Source organism: Haemaphysalis longicornis, unplaced genomic scaffold (assembly GCF_048455015.1).
Source record: "Haemaphysalis longicornis isolate Haplotype H1 unplaced genomic scaffold, Haemaphysalis longicornis Haplotype H1 scaffold_2, whole genome shotgun sequence".
NCBI classification, from domain to species: Eukaryota; Metazoa; Arthropoda; class Arachnida; order Ixodida; family Ixodidae; genus Haemaphysalis; species Haemaphysalis longicornis.
The window spans coordinates 7186712-7204542 of record NW_027526295.1 but is presented as its reverse complement, the minus strand read 5'-3'; the positions used below and the strand labels follow the sequence as shown (position 1 = coordinate 7204542).

The 17831-nt window shown below is 50.1% G+C and overlaps 1 protein-coding gene across 1 annotated transcript in view; it reads left to right on the top strand.

The window, feature by feature from the left end:
• Positions 1-4290: 4290 nt before the first annotated feature.
• Positions 4291-17831, top strand: part of LOC144166958 (uncharacterized) — a 53654-nt gene continuing 40113 nt past the window's right edge. Inside the window, exon 1 of the mRNA XM_077696392.1 lies at positions 4291-6849. Within this exon, the coding sequence (XP_077552518.1) occupies positions 4315-6849 (2535 nt within the window). The 5' untranslated portion in view covers positions 4291-4314. The remainder of the gene's footprint in view (positions 6850-17831) is intronic.

Below are 17831 nucleotides of genomic sequence, written 5' to 3'. Positions count from 1 at the left end.
CTGCGGCACTCTACTTAAGGCACAGTAGAGAAAAGACTACTTGCGGTTAATATTTATGTAACAGGACCGCTCAAGCACGTAACTGATTAACAGAACAAGAAATGGGTATCTGTGTTCAGGAGGGAGAGTAAAGAAAATAAAAATTGGTGACCGACGCATCACCAGTGTTGTACACGTTCCTCTAAAATAGGAACGAAACCTCGTTCCTCGTTCCTTCCCAATTTTGAAACGAGTTACCGTTACAAGTTCCTTTATTTCGAAAGGAACGCGTTCCAGTTCCAGTTCAAAAATTGGAACGTTTCGTTACTTTAACGTTACATTCGATTTTTTAAATTAAAATATAGGGTCTGATAGGTAAAATAGAGTTGGAATTTTAAAACTATAATCGAACTACGCATATTATACGAATATGAACACCGCCGGTAGCAGATTATCTAGAAATAAAAAGAATCCAAAGGAACGCTCCCTGACAAAGGAACGCTCCCTGACAAGGAAGCACCGCACAAACCCCAGACATGTCTAACTGCGTTTTTGGTGCTCGTCTATTATAGGTGCAACACATATAATAGACGCAGTAAGGTTCCTGCGCGTCAGATGTGCAAATACAAAGTTACTCACGTGCAGGAAGGTAATTAAATGTCTTGCATTAGATTCAATGTTACAGTTTATTTAAAATGCTTTACAGGACCCTTTGCAGGATTTGGTTAAGGGGGTTACAAAAGTGAAGCGTTGCGGATCGTACAGCACAAATTTAGGAGTAAGAAAACACATTGCAGCAGGCGATAGAATCCAGGTTGGTCCCGGAGCAGGCAAGATGGCGTTCGATGATTCTAAAATGTCCGGTAGACCCACGAAGACCCAACTTCTACTTGCTCAAACAAAACGAAAAAAAAACCAGCTATCTCTCTCTCTTATGGTCAGTCTCGGCGCCGCGCGATTCCTGCGCCCCCGATAAACGAAGTTCACATAAAAAACAGAGAAATGCTTAAATTATCTCACCTAAACCAGAGTCTTCTCTGGCTAAACCTAGCTAACTCACGAGGGGCTCCGCGTTCGCTCTGGTTCTGTCAAGCGACCGGACTCAAGCTTCTGTAAATGGACTTTATAGTTCTCGCTCTGACTGTCCAAGAACACCAAGCACTTCGGTTTTATTAAACTAAAACCAAGCCTCGAGGACCTACTAAGTTCTAACTAACACACACTAGGCCGCTGATTGGCCAGGTCAACAAAACCCAAATATTTGTGCACAAACAATCACGTGATCCACACTAACACTCTCACTCAAACTTCCAGGTATTCATCAAGGCACAAGTATAACACAGGTTTAAATTGAAACCGACCAACTACAGCAACTCTGAGCGCTGGAAGTTGACCTTCGGGCGGCCTCTCTCAGGTATTGTCCATACGGCGCGCGACGGAAATATGCCCAACAGTGACAGAATTACTGCGCTTTGTCAACCCGACGCATGCAATACAAAAGCACCTTGCACTCCCGTCGGCCCATTCCCGCCAGATCGGCGACAGACCACGCCGTGACGAATTGCGCGCGTACTCTGTAACTTCGAGCAGTACAACATCCCGAGACACTGCGGTGCGCCCAGCTCTTTTGAGAGCCGGCGACCCTTTGAATGACCTCACAGCGAGCAGAACTGCCCCGACAACAACGCACCCGCGCCTCGCGAGCACTAATGCTGTAATTACCCCTGACAATATACAGAAGGGGTGGTTTCACAAGGAACCTGCGGCGCCAACAATTCTATCGGCCAGACGTGCATTTTGGCCCCCCCAGACAAACGATTAAAGGTGAAAAGCATTCTTGCGGCAGCGCTGTTCACCCGTCGAACGCCAGGTAAGCTCAACCGGCATGAAAGCAAGCCTAAGCTGCGAACCACTGCCTGGTTATTTTTCTGTCTTTAATCTTCGAGGAAGCACAATCCGCTGAAGGGCGGGCAAATTGGGCAGCTTATAGGAAGAGAAACACGACGACTTGTGATTTTTGTACTCGAGCATCAAAAACAGCCAAATCCTGGCGATGTAACAGCAGGAACGCCGTTCCTGCCGTTTCTTCAAAAATCTAACGAGTTACCGTTACAGTTCCACCGATCCTTAATGGAACGGTGGCGTTCCTTCGTTCCTCCAAAAAGGAACTAGTTCCAGGAACGCCGTTCCTTGGAACGCCGTTACGTACAACACTGCGCATCACAGGCTAGTAAAATCAAAGACATCAAATGCTAGTAAAAAATGTCATTGTCGTTGCGTGCTTCAGAGCAGCGTTGTTTAAATCGTGCTCTCATTCGGTAGGCCAGGCCTTCAGATTACAGGTTTCGCGGTTGAAAGAGGCTGGATATCTGCTAAATGTTTTGCGAGCCTCTTGTGACAGGCTACTAAGAAAGCTTAGGCATGACACGCAAGTAAGGGTAGAAGGAGGACAAGCAGAAGAGCGCCCCAAGGTTTCTGTAATTCCATATGTACATGGCCTTTTCGACCGAGTAAAATAGGTGGCCGAGAACTTTGAAGTGAAAGTGGTGTTCTCTGCAAAAAACAAAATCGGTAGTGTCTGTCCTATGGTAAAGTAAGAATTTGAGGGTAAGCATGAAGTAAAAAGACGCTGTACTATTAACCACAAGCGTCCTTTTGTTGAATGTACAAAGAATGTTGTCTACCAGATTCCATTGAGATGTGAGCACGTGGTCAAAGTGGAAGGTTCCTTAATATAAGATTATTGGAACATGCCTCGAGCTTGAAAGGAAGGCCTTTCCCGCACTTGGCCACGCATTGTAAAGACTGTGGCTGCACACCCCTGTTTGAAAAAACAGTTGTTTCGTTTACACATCACAATCGAACTTCAAGACAGATTTTGGAAGCGTTTTATATATCTAAGTGCAAAAACAGGTGGGTAAGTCACCCCTCTGTGGCCTTATTGGACAAAGAAATATCGATGCTATCTTGTATGTAAAGTCTGCAACCGACACGTGTTTGCTGTGTGCGCTGTAAAAACTTTTTTGCTATGATGATGCGGAGTTTTGTAGGCCTTTCGCTTCAATAAATGAAATTTCGGTTGTTAGAGTGCGCTTGTCCTTGTCGTTTTCTTCTTCATCCTGGTTTGGTTTTTGCGCAATCGGTGACTTGCAAAAGCCTGCCTTAGGTCAAAATACACAGTGTCGAGCTACCTCCTACAATGAACCGCTTCTGACGCTCGTTGCATAAAAGCAACAAGGTTAGTGGTTGTGGAACGACCAGCGATAAACCCGTACTGTTCGCAAAGTAGTGTACGTGGCTGTAACACCGGAAGACAACATCGTGCGAAACTGTCTCAAAAATCTTATACGCGGCACATTGAAGCGAAATAGGCCGGTAGTTACTAGCATTAGCTTTAGCGCTAGTTTTAAATACCAGGACCATGCATGCTATTTTCCAGGCTTCTGGAAAGTAGCAGATTGAATTGAATTATTAAATACGGCCGTTTGTGTTACAATTTTTTAATATTTACAATTTCTAATATTTTTTAGTAATTGAACAATTTTTTAATGCTTACAATTTTTTAATATTTCAGGCGAAATGCCGTCAGGGCCGCAGAAAAATAATTGTTTGAAGCACTTGAGAGCATTGACAGAAACATTTTTGCTAACGCGTAGCCCTGACTCCTCCTCGACGTATCACGAGCATACAGTTATCTACACAAATGCCTGTGATACCTATAGTCTTGTCTCAAAGCTTGAGATGGATCAAATGGTTTATTACAACAAAATACAGGATACATATGTGGGCCTGCCAAAGCCAGAAGAGGCTTGAGGCGCAGTGCCCGGAAGCTGACGACACTTCTGTACATTGAAGCTTGCCGTGATGAATGCCATTCACGTTTCAAAGCGTTTCAACTATACAACTTTAACAGTGCAGACATTATTACTTTACTACTTTTCAACAAAAAGACTTCGTCCGGTGAAGTGTTTAGAAGTACCTCACGAGGTAACGGTGTTTTCCGTCAAATCGTCGGCCATTACACGACTGTGGGTATGTGCTGCACTCCCATTGTGTATCTCTACAGAAGGACGACCCAAAACACCCCGACCAAGTAGGCGCTAAGAGTTCCGCTGCAAAACACTGCTCTGAGCAAAACAAGGGCACCACCCCAGGGGTTCCTCGAACAGCCGTCCGGGCGAGTGCGCTGCTGTGCTGTCGGGGACAAGAAGACGACGAGGCACGCTGGCCGCCGCATGCATCTCCGCGGGCGATGGCAGCCACCGTGAGCGTCCAGAGATACTGAGCGGAGTGCTTCCCCGTCCCTGAGAGCGCGCAGCTGCGCCGAAGGCGGCGATGGCGGCTCCCCCAGCGCCGCCGGCTGCCGCGCCAGCGGCTGCCGCGGCCCCGGAGGTGACTCCGCTGACGCGACGGCCCGTGGTTGAACAGGAGGAGGGCTACCACTACCGGTGGGACATCTCGATGGGCGACACGCCTTCGGACCTGGACTGGGGGGAAGAGATCATCAAGGCGGACAAAAAGCTGTCTTTTGAGAAGGACGTGCGCGTTCAGGAGTTCGACAAGCACCAGGCGTCCGACGTGGTCACGCACATGACGCGCCGGGACGACACCAAGGAGGAGGCCGTGCTGCCGGAGAGGCCACACGAGGAGACGCTCAAGCGCAAAAAGAAGAAGAAAAAGAAAAAGAAAAAGCGCCGACGCAGACAGAAGAAGTACCGCTTCGAGCTGGGTAAGCCAATCAAACGGGATGACGATGACGACGAAGACTCGAGTGGTGGAAGCAGCAGCAAAAAGAAAAAGAAGAAAAAGAAGAAAAAGAAGAAGAAGCGCAAGAAGAGCAAGAAAAGCAAAAGCAAGAAGGGAAAGAAAAAAAAGAAGGGCAAGAAGAAAAAGAAGAGCAAAAAGAAAAAGAAGAAAAAGAAAAAAAGCAAGAGTAGCCCTCCCCCGACGCCAGCAGGGCCGCCTCCGGTAGCAACGGCGCCTCCTCCACCCGCACCGCCAGTGGCACCTGTTGCGACAGCCCCAGGGGAGCCGCCGCCTCCGCTGCCGCCGATGGGCTTCCAAGACGGCATGATCATGATCACGCACGAGCGCTCCTCGTCCACCGATCTGGGTGAGCCCATAGTGGAGCGAATAAGGATGGTCGGCTCGCCGGAGACCTTCAACAGGCTGTCCTCGCTGGAGCCGCCATACTTGGAACACCTGATCACGGACGGGGCGCAGCCGGTGTGCACTGACCAGCAGTTTAACGTGCAGGCCATTCCTAGCCAGCAGTTTAACGTACAGGCCATTCCTGTCGCTAGCCAGCAGCAGCTGGAGGGGGGCCTAACGGAGCAAATAATTCAGTCTCCAGGCGGACCACAGATCAAGATACGCACCAAGACCGAGATAGAGATGATTCAGCCTGAAGAGGAGCCGCCACCTCCGCCGCGGAGGGGCATCGAGGCCATCACGCGGCAGCAGATCGAAGAATTCCCGTCGCCAGATGGTGGTGAACCGCTCTACTCGACGTCGCAGGAAAACATCGTGCGCCGAGTCGAGCTCCCCGGGCGACGCACGGGCCGCCGTCGGTCGGGTTACTACTACGGAGGCGGTAGTGCCACCCCAGGCCTGTGCTTGAGCCCCGACGCCCGTATCATCCGTACCACGTCTAGAAAGGTGACGGGCCTGGACGGACAGCCCCGCATGGACACCAAGGTGGCTATCAGCCCACCGCGCGTGCAGGAGGCACCGGCGTACACCCTTGTGGCCGATCCCACTGCGTCGGGCACGACCGTTCAGCGGGAGGCGGCGCTGCTCAACCAGCTGAGCATGTTGGTCAACGATCGGACCGACCGCGAGCTCAAGCGCCTGAGGAGCGGCGAGCGCCGGCGGAGAAGACGCAGCTCCCGCGAGCGGCGTCGCCGCCGCCGCCGGCGCGGCCGCAGGAGGATGCGCCGGTGGGCGAGCGAGGGCTGCCTGGCGCAGGAGGTGCCGCTGCACGCTGTGCACAGCCAGATGCTGAACGCGGCCATGATGGCGCACGGCCAGCCTCACGGCCAGGCAGCGGCCAGCGTGGCCAATGCGCTCGAGCAGTGCTGCCAGGTGCTGGAGAACGTGGCCGACGAGTTCCACTACATGCCGCGCGCGTCCCCGCAGCACTCCTGGACGAGAAGGCGCGGGCGCCGAGCGCGACGAGGCTCGGAAGCGGGCATCGATACGCTGTGTTCGTGGCTGGGCCTAAGCCAGACGAGCCTCGAGCGATGTGGCCGGCGGCGCCGCCGGCGCTCATCGACGACGCGCCGTAGCTCGTCCGGCTCTTCATCGGGCAGTTCTTCTTGGTCTTCGTCTACGGCGCCCACCTCGACGTGGGCGACACGGCCCAGCAGCCGCTCTTCCCGCTCTCGCCGCTGCTCGAAGGAGTTTGAATTCATCACGCATATCACGCGCGTTGACCCCAACAAGCTTCGCGGCGGCAAGCGCTACAGGCTCAAGGGCGCCGACGACCCGTCATCGAGTGACACTGTGACCACGAGGCAGTCGCTGACCTGCTATCAAGTCGCGACGCCGCAAGAGCTGCACGTAGGCGACTGCAACGTCCAAGAGCTCCAGACGCCGTGCGACGTGCTCGTAGAGCGGGATGTTGAGGGCGGCGACCACTACGAAGGCTACGGTGCAAGCGACAAGAAAAGGCGTCGCCGCAAAAGACGGGGCTGCCATTCAGACGCTACTGGTACCCACGACCGTGAGCCGTGCCTCGCAAGAGCGAGCACGTCATGCGACCGCGATCGACATCGCAATTCGGCTGGCTATGCAAACAGCTCTCAAGCACCGCTCACGGATCGTGTCCCTGTGAACCAAGGAGAAGCCTCCCACATCTCCGCGACGCTGGTAAGGTTCTGTGCTAACTTGCGTGCCGTACCCACCTTGTTCCTAAAGAAAGCAAGATACAGGAATCGACTTGCCTAGGAGGGAATATCTTAAGGGGCAAAACCCTCTTCTGCCACGCTCGTCGGGCCTGTCCTAATCCCGTCACTTTGTTCGGTAGTTTGTAACTACCCCGACTTCTTTGTTTACCTTAATTAATTTAATTATTTTAATGTTGGTCGTGCTGTTTTAATTAGCCCGGCAATAGTAAGGTAGAATTTCATGTATCAAATCCTGCTGCTGTTTTAAGAACTGGCATAGAACGGGCACAAAAAAATAGCCGCGCATCTTCTCCTTTGGTTGCAAATGCTGACCAAGGACAATAGACGACTGGCGCCCCTGCCAAGTAAATTCCTCCCTTTAGTTTTGCGCTCACCTCTCATGCTGTTTCTCTCCCGTCTTGTTCCTCGCAAGATAACACGCTAGAGATTTTCCCAAGTAAACTTAAACTTACCGCGTTGCACTGCTACAAGTCGGTGCCTCGATGCCAGCCCTGACGTACGGCGGAGACGCGCGTGAATCGAGGCTACCTACTCCAACGTTTATAGAACCACGTTTCCCTACAGCCCCTACTCCACGAGCGTTCCAAGCGCAACGTGACACCTATCCAATTGAATGTTTCGTTACTGTGGCCGCTTGATTTCTTAAACGCCGCTAGGAGCTATAGTAGCGCGGGCGACGGTTTTCGGCAGTTATGTAGTATTTCACTTGCTATCGTAAAATCCGCGCATTCATGAATTTTGCAATAAAGTAACACTGGAAATCTCATATACGTATTGATTTTGAGCGTTATATGTGCGTAATGCCTTGTTCTTCAAAAATGTTGACAATTATGAACATTGCCACCGGATTTAGATTTGGCCGTGTGTATAAAACTATTGCGCAGCTCCTGGTTCTCTTAAGCCGGGTGGCTGAATCGAGTCACGGACAGACCAAAATTTCTGGGTTTAAGTAGCCCAAGAATGACCATCTCGTTCAAAATTTTAGGGACCTGCCTCGAGAAGCGGGAGTTCTGTAACAGAGAGGGATTGCATTTGTTGTACTATCTATCGTTGCCGCCATGCGGTATACTGTCTTTTAAGTACGGAGAACTTTAGAGGCTCGTGTTTTCTTAACAACTCGCTGTAACGGTCGATTCACACAACTGCCGGAATCAGGCGGTGCCGCGAGATAACGGACCTAAGTAGAACCCGGCGTTCCGTCGTAGGGCGTCCCGCAGAGGCTTCGAAAAGCAAGCGGTGTACATAGTCATAACCGTTCGAAACTGGTGAAACGCTGGTGCTTGTCATGCATCTCGCCGTTGTTTAGCGAAAAAAAAAAAAGCTCCAGGTATATTTGATGCAAAATATATGTAATTAACTGGAAGCACCGCGTTCATTTATTCCGGGACGCTCGTTGGGTTGGTTATTACGGTAGTAAGCGAAAAAAAATGTGGCAGTGCAACGACGACCCGTGAGGGAGGAAAATCAAGCACAAAACGAACAACTCCCGCTGTCACTGTTTCAGGTACGGAGCACGCGAACACTACGGGGGCGGGAAGTTTGAATTGCTTTGGATGGTAGCAGTGAGCGGATAACGGCGCTGCAGCTCATTATGGCGAATCACTTTCTCTGCAGCTTTCACGTTGAGTGGAACGGCTTTAACGTTTATCCTCTCAGCTCCAAAGAGCCCCGACAGCACGTGTCTTTCCCATACGTATGCGCTTTGTTTTCAATGCCATTGGCAGTTTTCCGCTCCTATAGCAACGCGGCAAGGACTAGGGGTGGCCAGCTGGGCTTCCGCGCCGTAATCCGGACGCGCGGGTGTTTTGCCTGCCGCGCGACGCTGCAGCCACCGAGTCCAGGGGCGTTTGCATTGTGGTGGGGGAGGAGTTTCGCCACACTCCCCGCCCCGCTACTCTCCCGGGCTGCTGTGGTGTCCACCCTCATGTAAATTCTCGGTGCTCTTGGGATGTTCCCCTAATAAACGAGCCTTTAAAAAGTGTAATGGGATGTGATAAAAACAATACGCTCTGGAGGGGATGGGGGAAAATTCTTGTGCTGCAAGAACTGCCAGGGTAAGACCAAAGCGCGTGATCGCAGCTTTAGTGGCGTGATATGGGAGTCGATAAGGTTGTCGACATGCGCCATTTGTTCGGGAGACAAGGCGGTTAAGAAATGAAGCTCGGGATCGCGAGTGGTTCTAATAACTTCTTTGTGGAACGTTTCTCTCAGTAAATAAGTTATTCATCGTACCACCAGTTCGTCTGGCCTCCCGCACCGCACGAATCCACTTCACTGTGTGCCGCGCTGCGCAACGGACTTGCTCACGAGCCCACATGCCGTAATGCACGTTGCCCTCTCGTATGAGCCGGCATGGGACGCGGATGGGGCGTGCGCATGCGCATACTGTTCCGCAGACCGAGTGGAATTCGCTTTTAACCAGCTCTGACGTTCGCCCGTGTGCGGTGGAGCCCGGCGCACTGCACATGCAAGTCCTCTTACGGTAGGCAAGCGCATCTGGTGTGGACGCCAGTTGCAGAATCTCCTGCGTGTAAACGACGGCCCCCAGGAGTGTTACCGTCTCAGCCACCCATCCATGCACAACCATGTTTATGTCCACTGCAGGACGAAAGCTTCTCGCAGTGACTCGTTCTGCAATGAGGGCCTGTTTTCAAGTGCACAGCACTTTAGAAGCTTGCCTTGTCGTTATAACTCGCTCGCTGTAAAACTGCTCGATGCCAAGCGACTGCCTTAATCATCGCCGCGCAGCGAGATAATGAACCAAAGTAGAGCCTCACGGCGGACCGTAGGTGCGTATCAGAGGCTTTGAAAAACAAACGGTTTATATAGTCCTAACTGCTCGGAATTCATGAACCGCTGGCACTAGTCAAACACCTCCCCTTTGTTTAGCGCATAAAAACTGCAGGTGTGTTTCAGGCAAAATATATGTAATTAACCGGCCGCCCCCGCGTTCATTTAGTGAGGAACCCTCCTTTGGTTGGGTTTTACGATAGTAAGTTAAAAAAGTGGCTGTGAAAAAAAAAAAAAAAAACTGCGCAGTAACGCGCCGGCTCTAGAGGGATGAGAAGCAAGCACGGCTTCAACTGGCGCTCTTTCCCGCAGGGGAGCGCGAACACTGCGAAGCCCGGAAATTTGAAATGCGGTGGGCAAACCCGCGTTAATTCATCAAGAGATGAGTGCGACAGTGCGGCGAAGAGTGTGATGGGTGGCAGCAGTGAGCGGATAAGGGCGCCACAGCCCATTATGGCGAATCACTGCTATGCACGTCCGACAGCTTTCACGTTGACTGGAACGGCTTTATTTTTTTTTTATTAATAAGCGGGCCTCAATAACAAGGCCCTTTATTAGGGACACCCGCATGCTGTATTCCATGAGCTTATACGGGAGCCGTGTGGTTTCAGTAAATGGCTGGAAATAAAGTTTTCTATCAGTCATTGCGACACAACCACGGTTGCGACACAACTTCTGCATAACCACCGTTAGTTGTCATCTCAGCAGGCTTGGTTGATAAGTATCAGTCGCGGTTTTATAGCATATATCCTTGCCCCTACGGGACGCGGGCGGTTATAAATACCTGCACGCTCCCGTAGCGAATAGTGCGCGAGCTACAGCAAAGCGGGAAACTTGATTTGAGTCGAACAATCCTCCAGTGTGTTTGGGATGCACCCCGATCAACAGGCTGCGCCCGGTTCTCCGTCGAGAATTTAATGGCTGCGCTGTCCAACGACGTTCCCACCGTGGCTTGGCGGCAATTTTAAAAGACGATTGTATTTATTGGGCTGCATATACAGGGGGTTTCACCTAACTTCACAGAGTTTAAAATATGTAGACACACTCCATGACGACCCAACCATACGCATTTTTGCTCACTTTGTTATATAGTTTCTCACACTATTCTTGTATTTTGTTTAATTAGATAATTAGTCAATTTTAATTAGCCAACTTTTGAACGAACAAAGCTAAATAAGAAATCCGAATTAGAAAGTTCCAGAACGATTTTTAAAACGTCCGAATGAAAAGGTTGCCTTTTTGTACCTTAGGTACCAGTGGTTTTCAGCTTCTCGAAGATGCCCGTGAAATACAAAAAAAAAATGGCAGCGTCTACACTCCGTGGATGATGGCGAGGGTGCAGAGTGCGGGGACTTGAAATGACATCCAAGTTGCGCCCCGAGTGACATTCCATTTGCGCCCCGACCGTCATTCGATTTGAGCCGTGAGTTGCACTTTGATTATTCCTTAAATTAAACTGCAACTCACGGCTCAAATCGAATTTCGCTTGATTTTCGGCTGATGGTGGTGTGCGCACGGTTGGACGTGTACGGACATTGGGAAGTCCTAAGGTACTCCGCACCGTTACAGGCAAGGGAGTAAGACGTTTGACTCTCGGGTACTAACTTACGGTCGTAGCGCAATGAGTAAGACTAGTGTCACTGGATAAGCTTACAGAGTATCGGCACTCTTTTCTCCTATTGTTCCATGCCGCCGCCGCGATCATTGGTCAGTTCGCATCACGTGACATTTGTTTACCCTGTGACGGTTCATGGGCACCGCCATTTTGTTGCTTATCCTTTTTCTGTCGGTCAACTGTGGTATTCTCAGCTTCTCCGCCCTGCTCTGCGGCTGCGCACGACTGGCGTCGTTCCGAACGCGAATCAAAGATAACGCGCTTCGCAGCATTTCAGCTGCAGAAGTGTGTCCGAAGATGCCGTGTTGCTGCGTCTTCGGCAGGGTTGTTTACGAATGACCTCGTCAAAGTGAGCGGTGAGGCCGCAGAAGCGGCAGTCTGGCAACACTGATAAACACCAAAATGGCCGCCGTTGCCCACTTGCATGTCTCAGTGACAGTACTCTGTAGCTTATCGAGTGACACTAGGTAAGACGATTGACACAGAATCCTGCCGGTGCCTGCGGGATTTTTTGCGATTGTAAATGCTATGCGCACGGACGCGGACGGACATTTTGCGGTCCTAAGGTACTCCGAACCTACAACACCACGGATCGTTCCGGCTTGCCCGTCTTCATTGCAGTCACGGAGTGCTCGCAACGTTCCGGGCACAAAATGCCATAGGCGCGCTGCCGCTTAAAAGGTAACAGGGCAGCAACGTACGCGTTGGCTCCTCTGATCTCTACTGGTCAGTGGTTGGCTCTGGCATTTACGCCAGCGATGTGCTTCTCACGACAGATCGTCAATAGCGATAAGCAGACGTAGCGGTTATCGCTTGTGCTGTGGAATCAACATGTTAGTCATCTGCCCTGTCACTTCTTAAGCGGTTGCGCACGTGTGATTGTTTGTACGTAGATCGTTTGGAAACACTGCAACACGACGCACACGCAGGCATGTCACGTGGTTTTTTTCTGTATTTTGCGGCCACCTTCAATGAGCTTAAAAACACTAATACCTAATGGACACAAAGACAAACTTTTATTCGGACGTTTTAAAAATCACTCTGCAACTCTCTAATTAGGCAAAAGCTCTAGGCGAAAAATCCCTAGCTTCGCTCTTTCTAAAGTTGGCTAATTAAAATTGACTGATTATCCGATTAAGCAAAATACAAAAATAGCCTGAGGAACTACATACAAAAGCGAGCAACATGCGTTTGGAGTGCATCGACATATTTTAAACTCTGGCTAAAATTAAGTTTAACACCCTGTATATAAATCTAACGAGTAACACATTTTCGATTAGAAGTGCCTGTTGGATCGGTTTTTCCGAACGAAAGGGAAATAGAGAGTGCGGTAAAACGCGCCGTGAAACAGATGAGCGTGGTCTCAATAGATGGCACGCGAGCAATGCGGGCTCTGGAAAATTCAATTGAATTGTGCGAAGCTCCAGCAAGGTATTTGCGAGAGTAGAGGGAAAGAGCACGGGCGGGGGAGAGAACAGTTGTACTTACATGACAAGTGTGTAGAAACTTTATTGGTGTCATCATTGCTGCACCGATGAGATCACCATCATCGGTGCCCATAGGGAGGCGAAGCTAAAGCTTGCCGGGCGAGGGAAGCACTTCCCTCTCCCCTCCGGAGGAGTACGCGGCGGCGGCCGCCGCTTTGGCACGTGCTTTTTCCGCTGCGCGCGTGCTGCATTTTTCGCGCTAGGAAGAGGGCTGGGCAAATTTTTTTTTTTTTGACTTATGAAACCATACGCGTCCGCACGTGTCCAGCAAGTTCGGTTTAAACGTAGAGTGGTTACTGAGTTCATTTTTGTCGACGTTTGTCTTGTCGTCTGCTACAGACCCGCCGCTCGACCGGCAGACTGCTCCGACGATTTTAAGGGGGGAAACGCGTTGTTCGGCGGTCGTAGGTTGCTTTTTTCTTCTGCAAGGCGACAGCTGTTCAGCTTGTCACAGCGTACTTTTCTCTTGTTTGTTACTCCCTTCGCGTGCTCGCGCTTCGGACATCCGGACTTTCTGGACTTCAGAAACACTGAGGCTTCCAAGAAATGTAAGATAAACGTGATTGATTATGGTTAATAGCTTACTTATTACTCTTGAAACAATCAGCTGCATCTTATAAAAACGCATTAGGAAGGCACACGCTAATTAAGGGGTGCGCTGGCAGCGCCGCATTTCCATTTTACTTGTCCTTGAAGAATTTTTTGTTCGCAATGTTTGTCACCCGCTTGGAGTACAAGTATGGGTTAGCGTGACAGTTCGCGGAAACAGCAGAACAGCTTGTGGCGTATAACTTTTAATTACTATTAATACGCAGAATTTGGTGTATAACTCTTTTAATTACCAGTATTTGTAAATGTGGGAAAAAAACGAAAACGCAGCAATCCCGTCCAGAACACAAGTCACAATGACAAGACGGACTAGAGCTACTACAGCCAGGTAAATCGCTAGAAACTATTTTTTTTTTACCCATGCAAAATATCAACCTATTATGTTATATATGGACGATATCGAACGGCACCAGCTAAACAACTCCGAAGTTCATTTATTATAGCTAAAACAATATTTGGCAGCATGCATTAAAAAATGTGTAGAAAGGAGAACTCCTTAGAACACTGGTTCGCAGTTTCAAAGCCGGGTAATGTAAACTGAAAGCACACAGATACAAACAAAAATGTGTCAAATTATTTCACCTTTCGAACCGCAGTGATCCATGCTCACCGTCTATCCTTTTGGTGCGCTTTCGCGGGGAATATGCAGAATTTAACGAATGAATCCTCTTCTTCACTGTCGTTGCAGCTGACCATGCAACAATATGGGGGGTTTGCTTCGCTTTCAGTTTCATCTTTTCGTTTCGGGCTACTGAGGAGTGTTCCCGCCGCTCTTTGTACGTGCTGGCTTAAGTGGCTCGCGCAGCCGGCGGTCGCTTTGTTCGCATTCGTGTGTAGGAGGGAGGAGCGGGCCGGGGGGCGTCTGCTTAGGGCGCTGAAAAGCCGTTCACCAGACGCAGTCCTTTCGCGATGACTGAGGTGGTTAGACCAGCCAAGGGTCGCCCACAAGAACACTCTTTATGCCGTGAAACCGCCGGGGCGCTCGGCCGTTTGACTGGCGCGTAGCAGACGACAAGACAAGCACCGGCAAAAATGGACCCAGTAGCTACTCTACGTGTAAACCGAACTTGCTGGACACGTGCTAATGTGTATGCTTTCATAAGTAGAAAGAAAATTTTACCCAGCCCTCTTCCTAGCGCGAGAAATGCAGCACGCGCGCAGCGAAAAAAGCACGTGCCGAAGCGGCGGCCGCCCCGGCGTACTCCCCCGGAGGGGAGAGTGCAGCGCCACCCGGCGATCGTTCCGGAGCCTATAGTTGCGCGAGCAGCCATAGCACGCGCTGCTTCGTCTTTCGCCAGTCGCCATCTTGGCAATGGAAGCACCATTGCATCGCCGGGAGTCACGGCTATTGGTCTCTCGTATTTATTATTTTGGTGCCGATAAACCCGCGAAGAACGCCCAGTGCGATTTGGAGTCATCGGAACTTTGGCCTACGAGAAGGAGGACCCCTCGATGCCGGCGACGGACCGTTTGATGGACATATCGACGAAGGTGCTACCCATGGCCGACCGACGCGATGGGCAGCCAAGACGACAAGGCATCCCCCCCCCCCCCTCCTAGGATTTTCTTCGATGCGTCTAGAAAGCGATTCTGCAAAAGGTGAAAGGAACGACGCAGCTCATCGCGCTTTTAAAAACAGACTGCCTTTGCTGCACGAACAGGGTGTTCCTCAACTTAAGATGCGCCTGCACGAACTGAAGATGACAACAAAAAGGACGCGGTCAATTGCTCGTGAACTACGCAGAAATGCAAAAGCCGCATTAGGGCTGACGGCAAAGATGAGGGATGTTTGCGAGGTGTTGACGAGCTTTCTGCGCCACCAACGGAAAATTGAAGTTGAACTGAGAATGTTGAATGTGGAAATGGAACCGCTTATTCACATCGAGCACTTTGATGAGGAATTCGCAACCAACGTAGAATACTATAACGAAATTCCTCACGTTATGATCCAAGTATACTATCGATTGAAAACCTAAAACTACGCCACCAAAGGACATTGCAAGATCCTCGAGAAATTGAATTCATCTACAAGTTTCGGAGAGTCTTTTACGGTTACAGAGCAATGCGACGACCCACGTGATCTCATAACTTCGGATGAAGAAGCCGTATTGACAGAAACGTCGCTTAAATCAGATTTCCTACCGCACGCAAAACGGGAGCATGCCACTCCCTCGCTGGCTGCGCTTGATGTTCAAACTGAAGATGCCTTACTCTCATGTGTCTTACACGAATCCGTCGACACTACCTCGACTGAGACGGTGAATGCATTGACTTCCACACCAGCTGCACAGGCTACCCATGACGAATGTGTCGAGTGTATTACCTGGAGAACATCGAGGGCAAGCCAAGGCACCAGGAAAAGCGATGCACGACACTCAAGAGCGGGATGCTGACGTTTTCGAGAGATACCTTAAGAGGACTGCTGCTAAACCGACCAGACAACCCAGTGTCAGAAAAAGAGTTTGCGGAGAGTACGCTTTAAAGAAACTGGAAACATCTGATAACTGCAACCGAATTGTCAGTGTACAGAGCTCCAGAAATAAGCAGAAGTCTCAGGGAAACTGTTTTCGGATCTCGAAATCTGCATTTGAAGAACTAACATCTGAGTGCAAAAGCGTCGAAGACGGCTTTTCTGGCGGGATGCTGACGTTTTCGAGAGATACCTTAAGAGGACTGCTGCTAAACCGACCAGACAACCCAGTGTCAGAAAAAGAGTTTGCGGAGAGTACGCTTTAAAGAAACTGGAAACATCTGATAACTGCAACCGAATTGTCAGTGTACAGAGCTCCAGAAATAAGCAGAAGTCTCAGGGAAACTGTTTTCGGATCTCGAAATCTGCATTTGAAGAACTAACATCTGAGTGCAAAAGCGTCGAAGACGGCTTTTCTGCCTGGCTGCGTCGACTGCGTCTATAGTCCCAGCGAGGATTCAAAAGACGGCACCTGCGGCAGTTTCCCCTTCTGACTGCCTCACCGGACAAGGATGGACTCCGCACCTGCTGAACGCGAACTGAAAACGGCTTATGCGTGGCTGGGGAAACTTCGAAGGTGTCATCATTGCTGCATCGATGAGATCACCATCATCGGTGCCCATAGTCGCGCGAGCAGCCATAGCACGCACTGCTTCGTCTTTCACCAGTCGCCATCTTGTCAATAGAAGCACCGTCGCATCGCCGGGAATCGCGGCTATTGGTCTCGTATTAAAGGGGTCGTCTGTCGGCTACATTTTTGAGAAAGCCCCACGGTACACTCTTAGCCAAAAAGGAGTAACGGGGCATCGGCGTTAGTCCTTTTGGGGACTAACTGCGTTGCCACTAGAATTAGTCCTTTTTGGGACTAACGGCAAGGGTACAACTGTTAGTCCCTCTACACTTAGTCCCTTGATGGTTCAACTGTTGGTCCGCCATAAAGACTAACTGTTGGTCCCTTGCAGATCAACTGTTAGTCACCCCTGTTAGTCGACTGGAGACCAACCGTTGGTCCTCTGAGTATCAATCGTTAATCTTTCCTATTACTCCCTTTGGACCAATTGATGCTTTCAAGACTAAATGTTCATCCCTGCAAATGCTCCCCTCTGGATTAACCGTGCATACTAAAAGACGATGTGCTGGCTCGTGCAAGTACTCCATGAGTGACTGTCGTTCCATTAGACCGACAATTCAGAAGACAGGAGTAAACACAAGTGACCAGAAGCAGTATTTCTTGGCCACTCGTTCACGACAAAGTACTCACTACAAAGAAAATCTTACTTTCAAGCTTTTTATTGCAACACTGTGTGAGCAACATATACAACAAAAGTAAACCGTACTCTACTCTTGACGTTGGAGTCTCTATTTCGAAGGCCGGTACGGCACACCTTGTTGAGGCGATGCGCCCAGTATTCGGCTATTTCGGGTATACATGGCTGCTGTCCTTGGCGCAAGCGTGCTCCACTTGTCTTGAGGTACTTGTCCGTTGAGAGGAGACAGCCATCCTCCGTGACGCTGTCGGCAATGGGCGTATGTCGTCACGCTCCTGCAGGAAATAAATAGGGCAACAAAACAAGTGTTTTTCATGGTAGGACGCAAAATTGAGAAAAACGCAGTTTCCAGCAGCCCTAACAAGCATCCGTAAAAAATACCCCAAAAAGCAAGAAGAAGCAAAATTAACGCTTTATGTAGTGCAGCCAAATGTGGCCTGGGAATTGCACTGAGTATAAGACTACGGATTAATTAAGAACATGGCCACGGTAGTTAACAAGCGAAACTCAGACATTGTTGTTTTTCCGACTCCAGCCGAAAAGACGCCACTCAAACCAGCAATAGAACCTGGGGACTCATGCTCCCTCACTCAACGCATTGAACCACTGTATAAGGGCAACAGAAAATAGAAAGATTGCTCATTTCTCGCATGCAGGTTCGCTATCATTCTGAGGCTTACGTAGCACGAAACAAGGGCCTCTTCC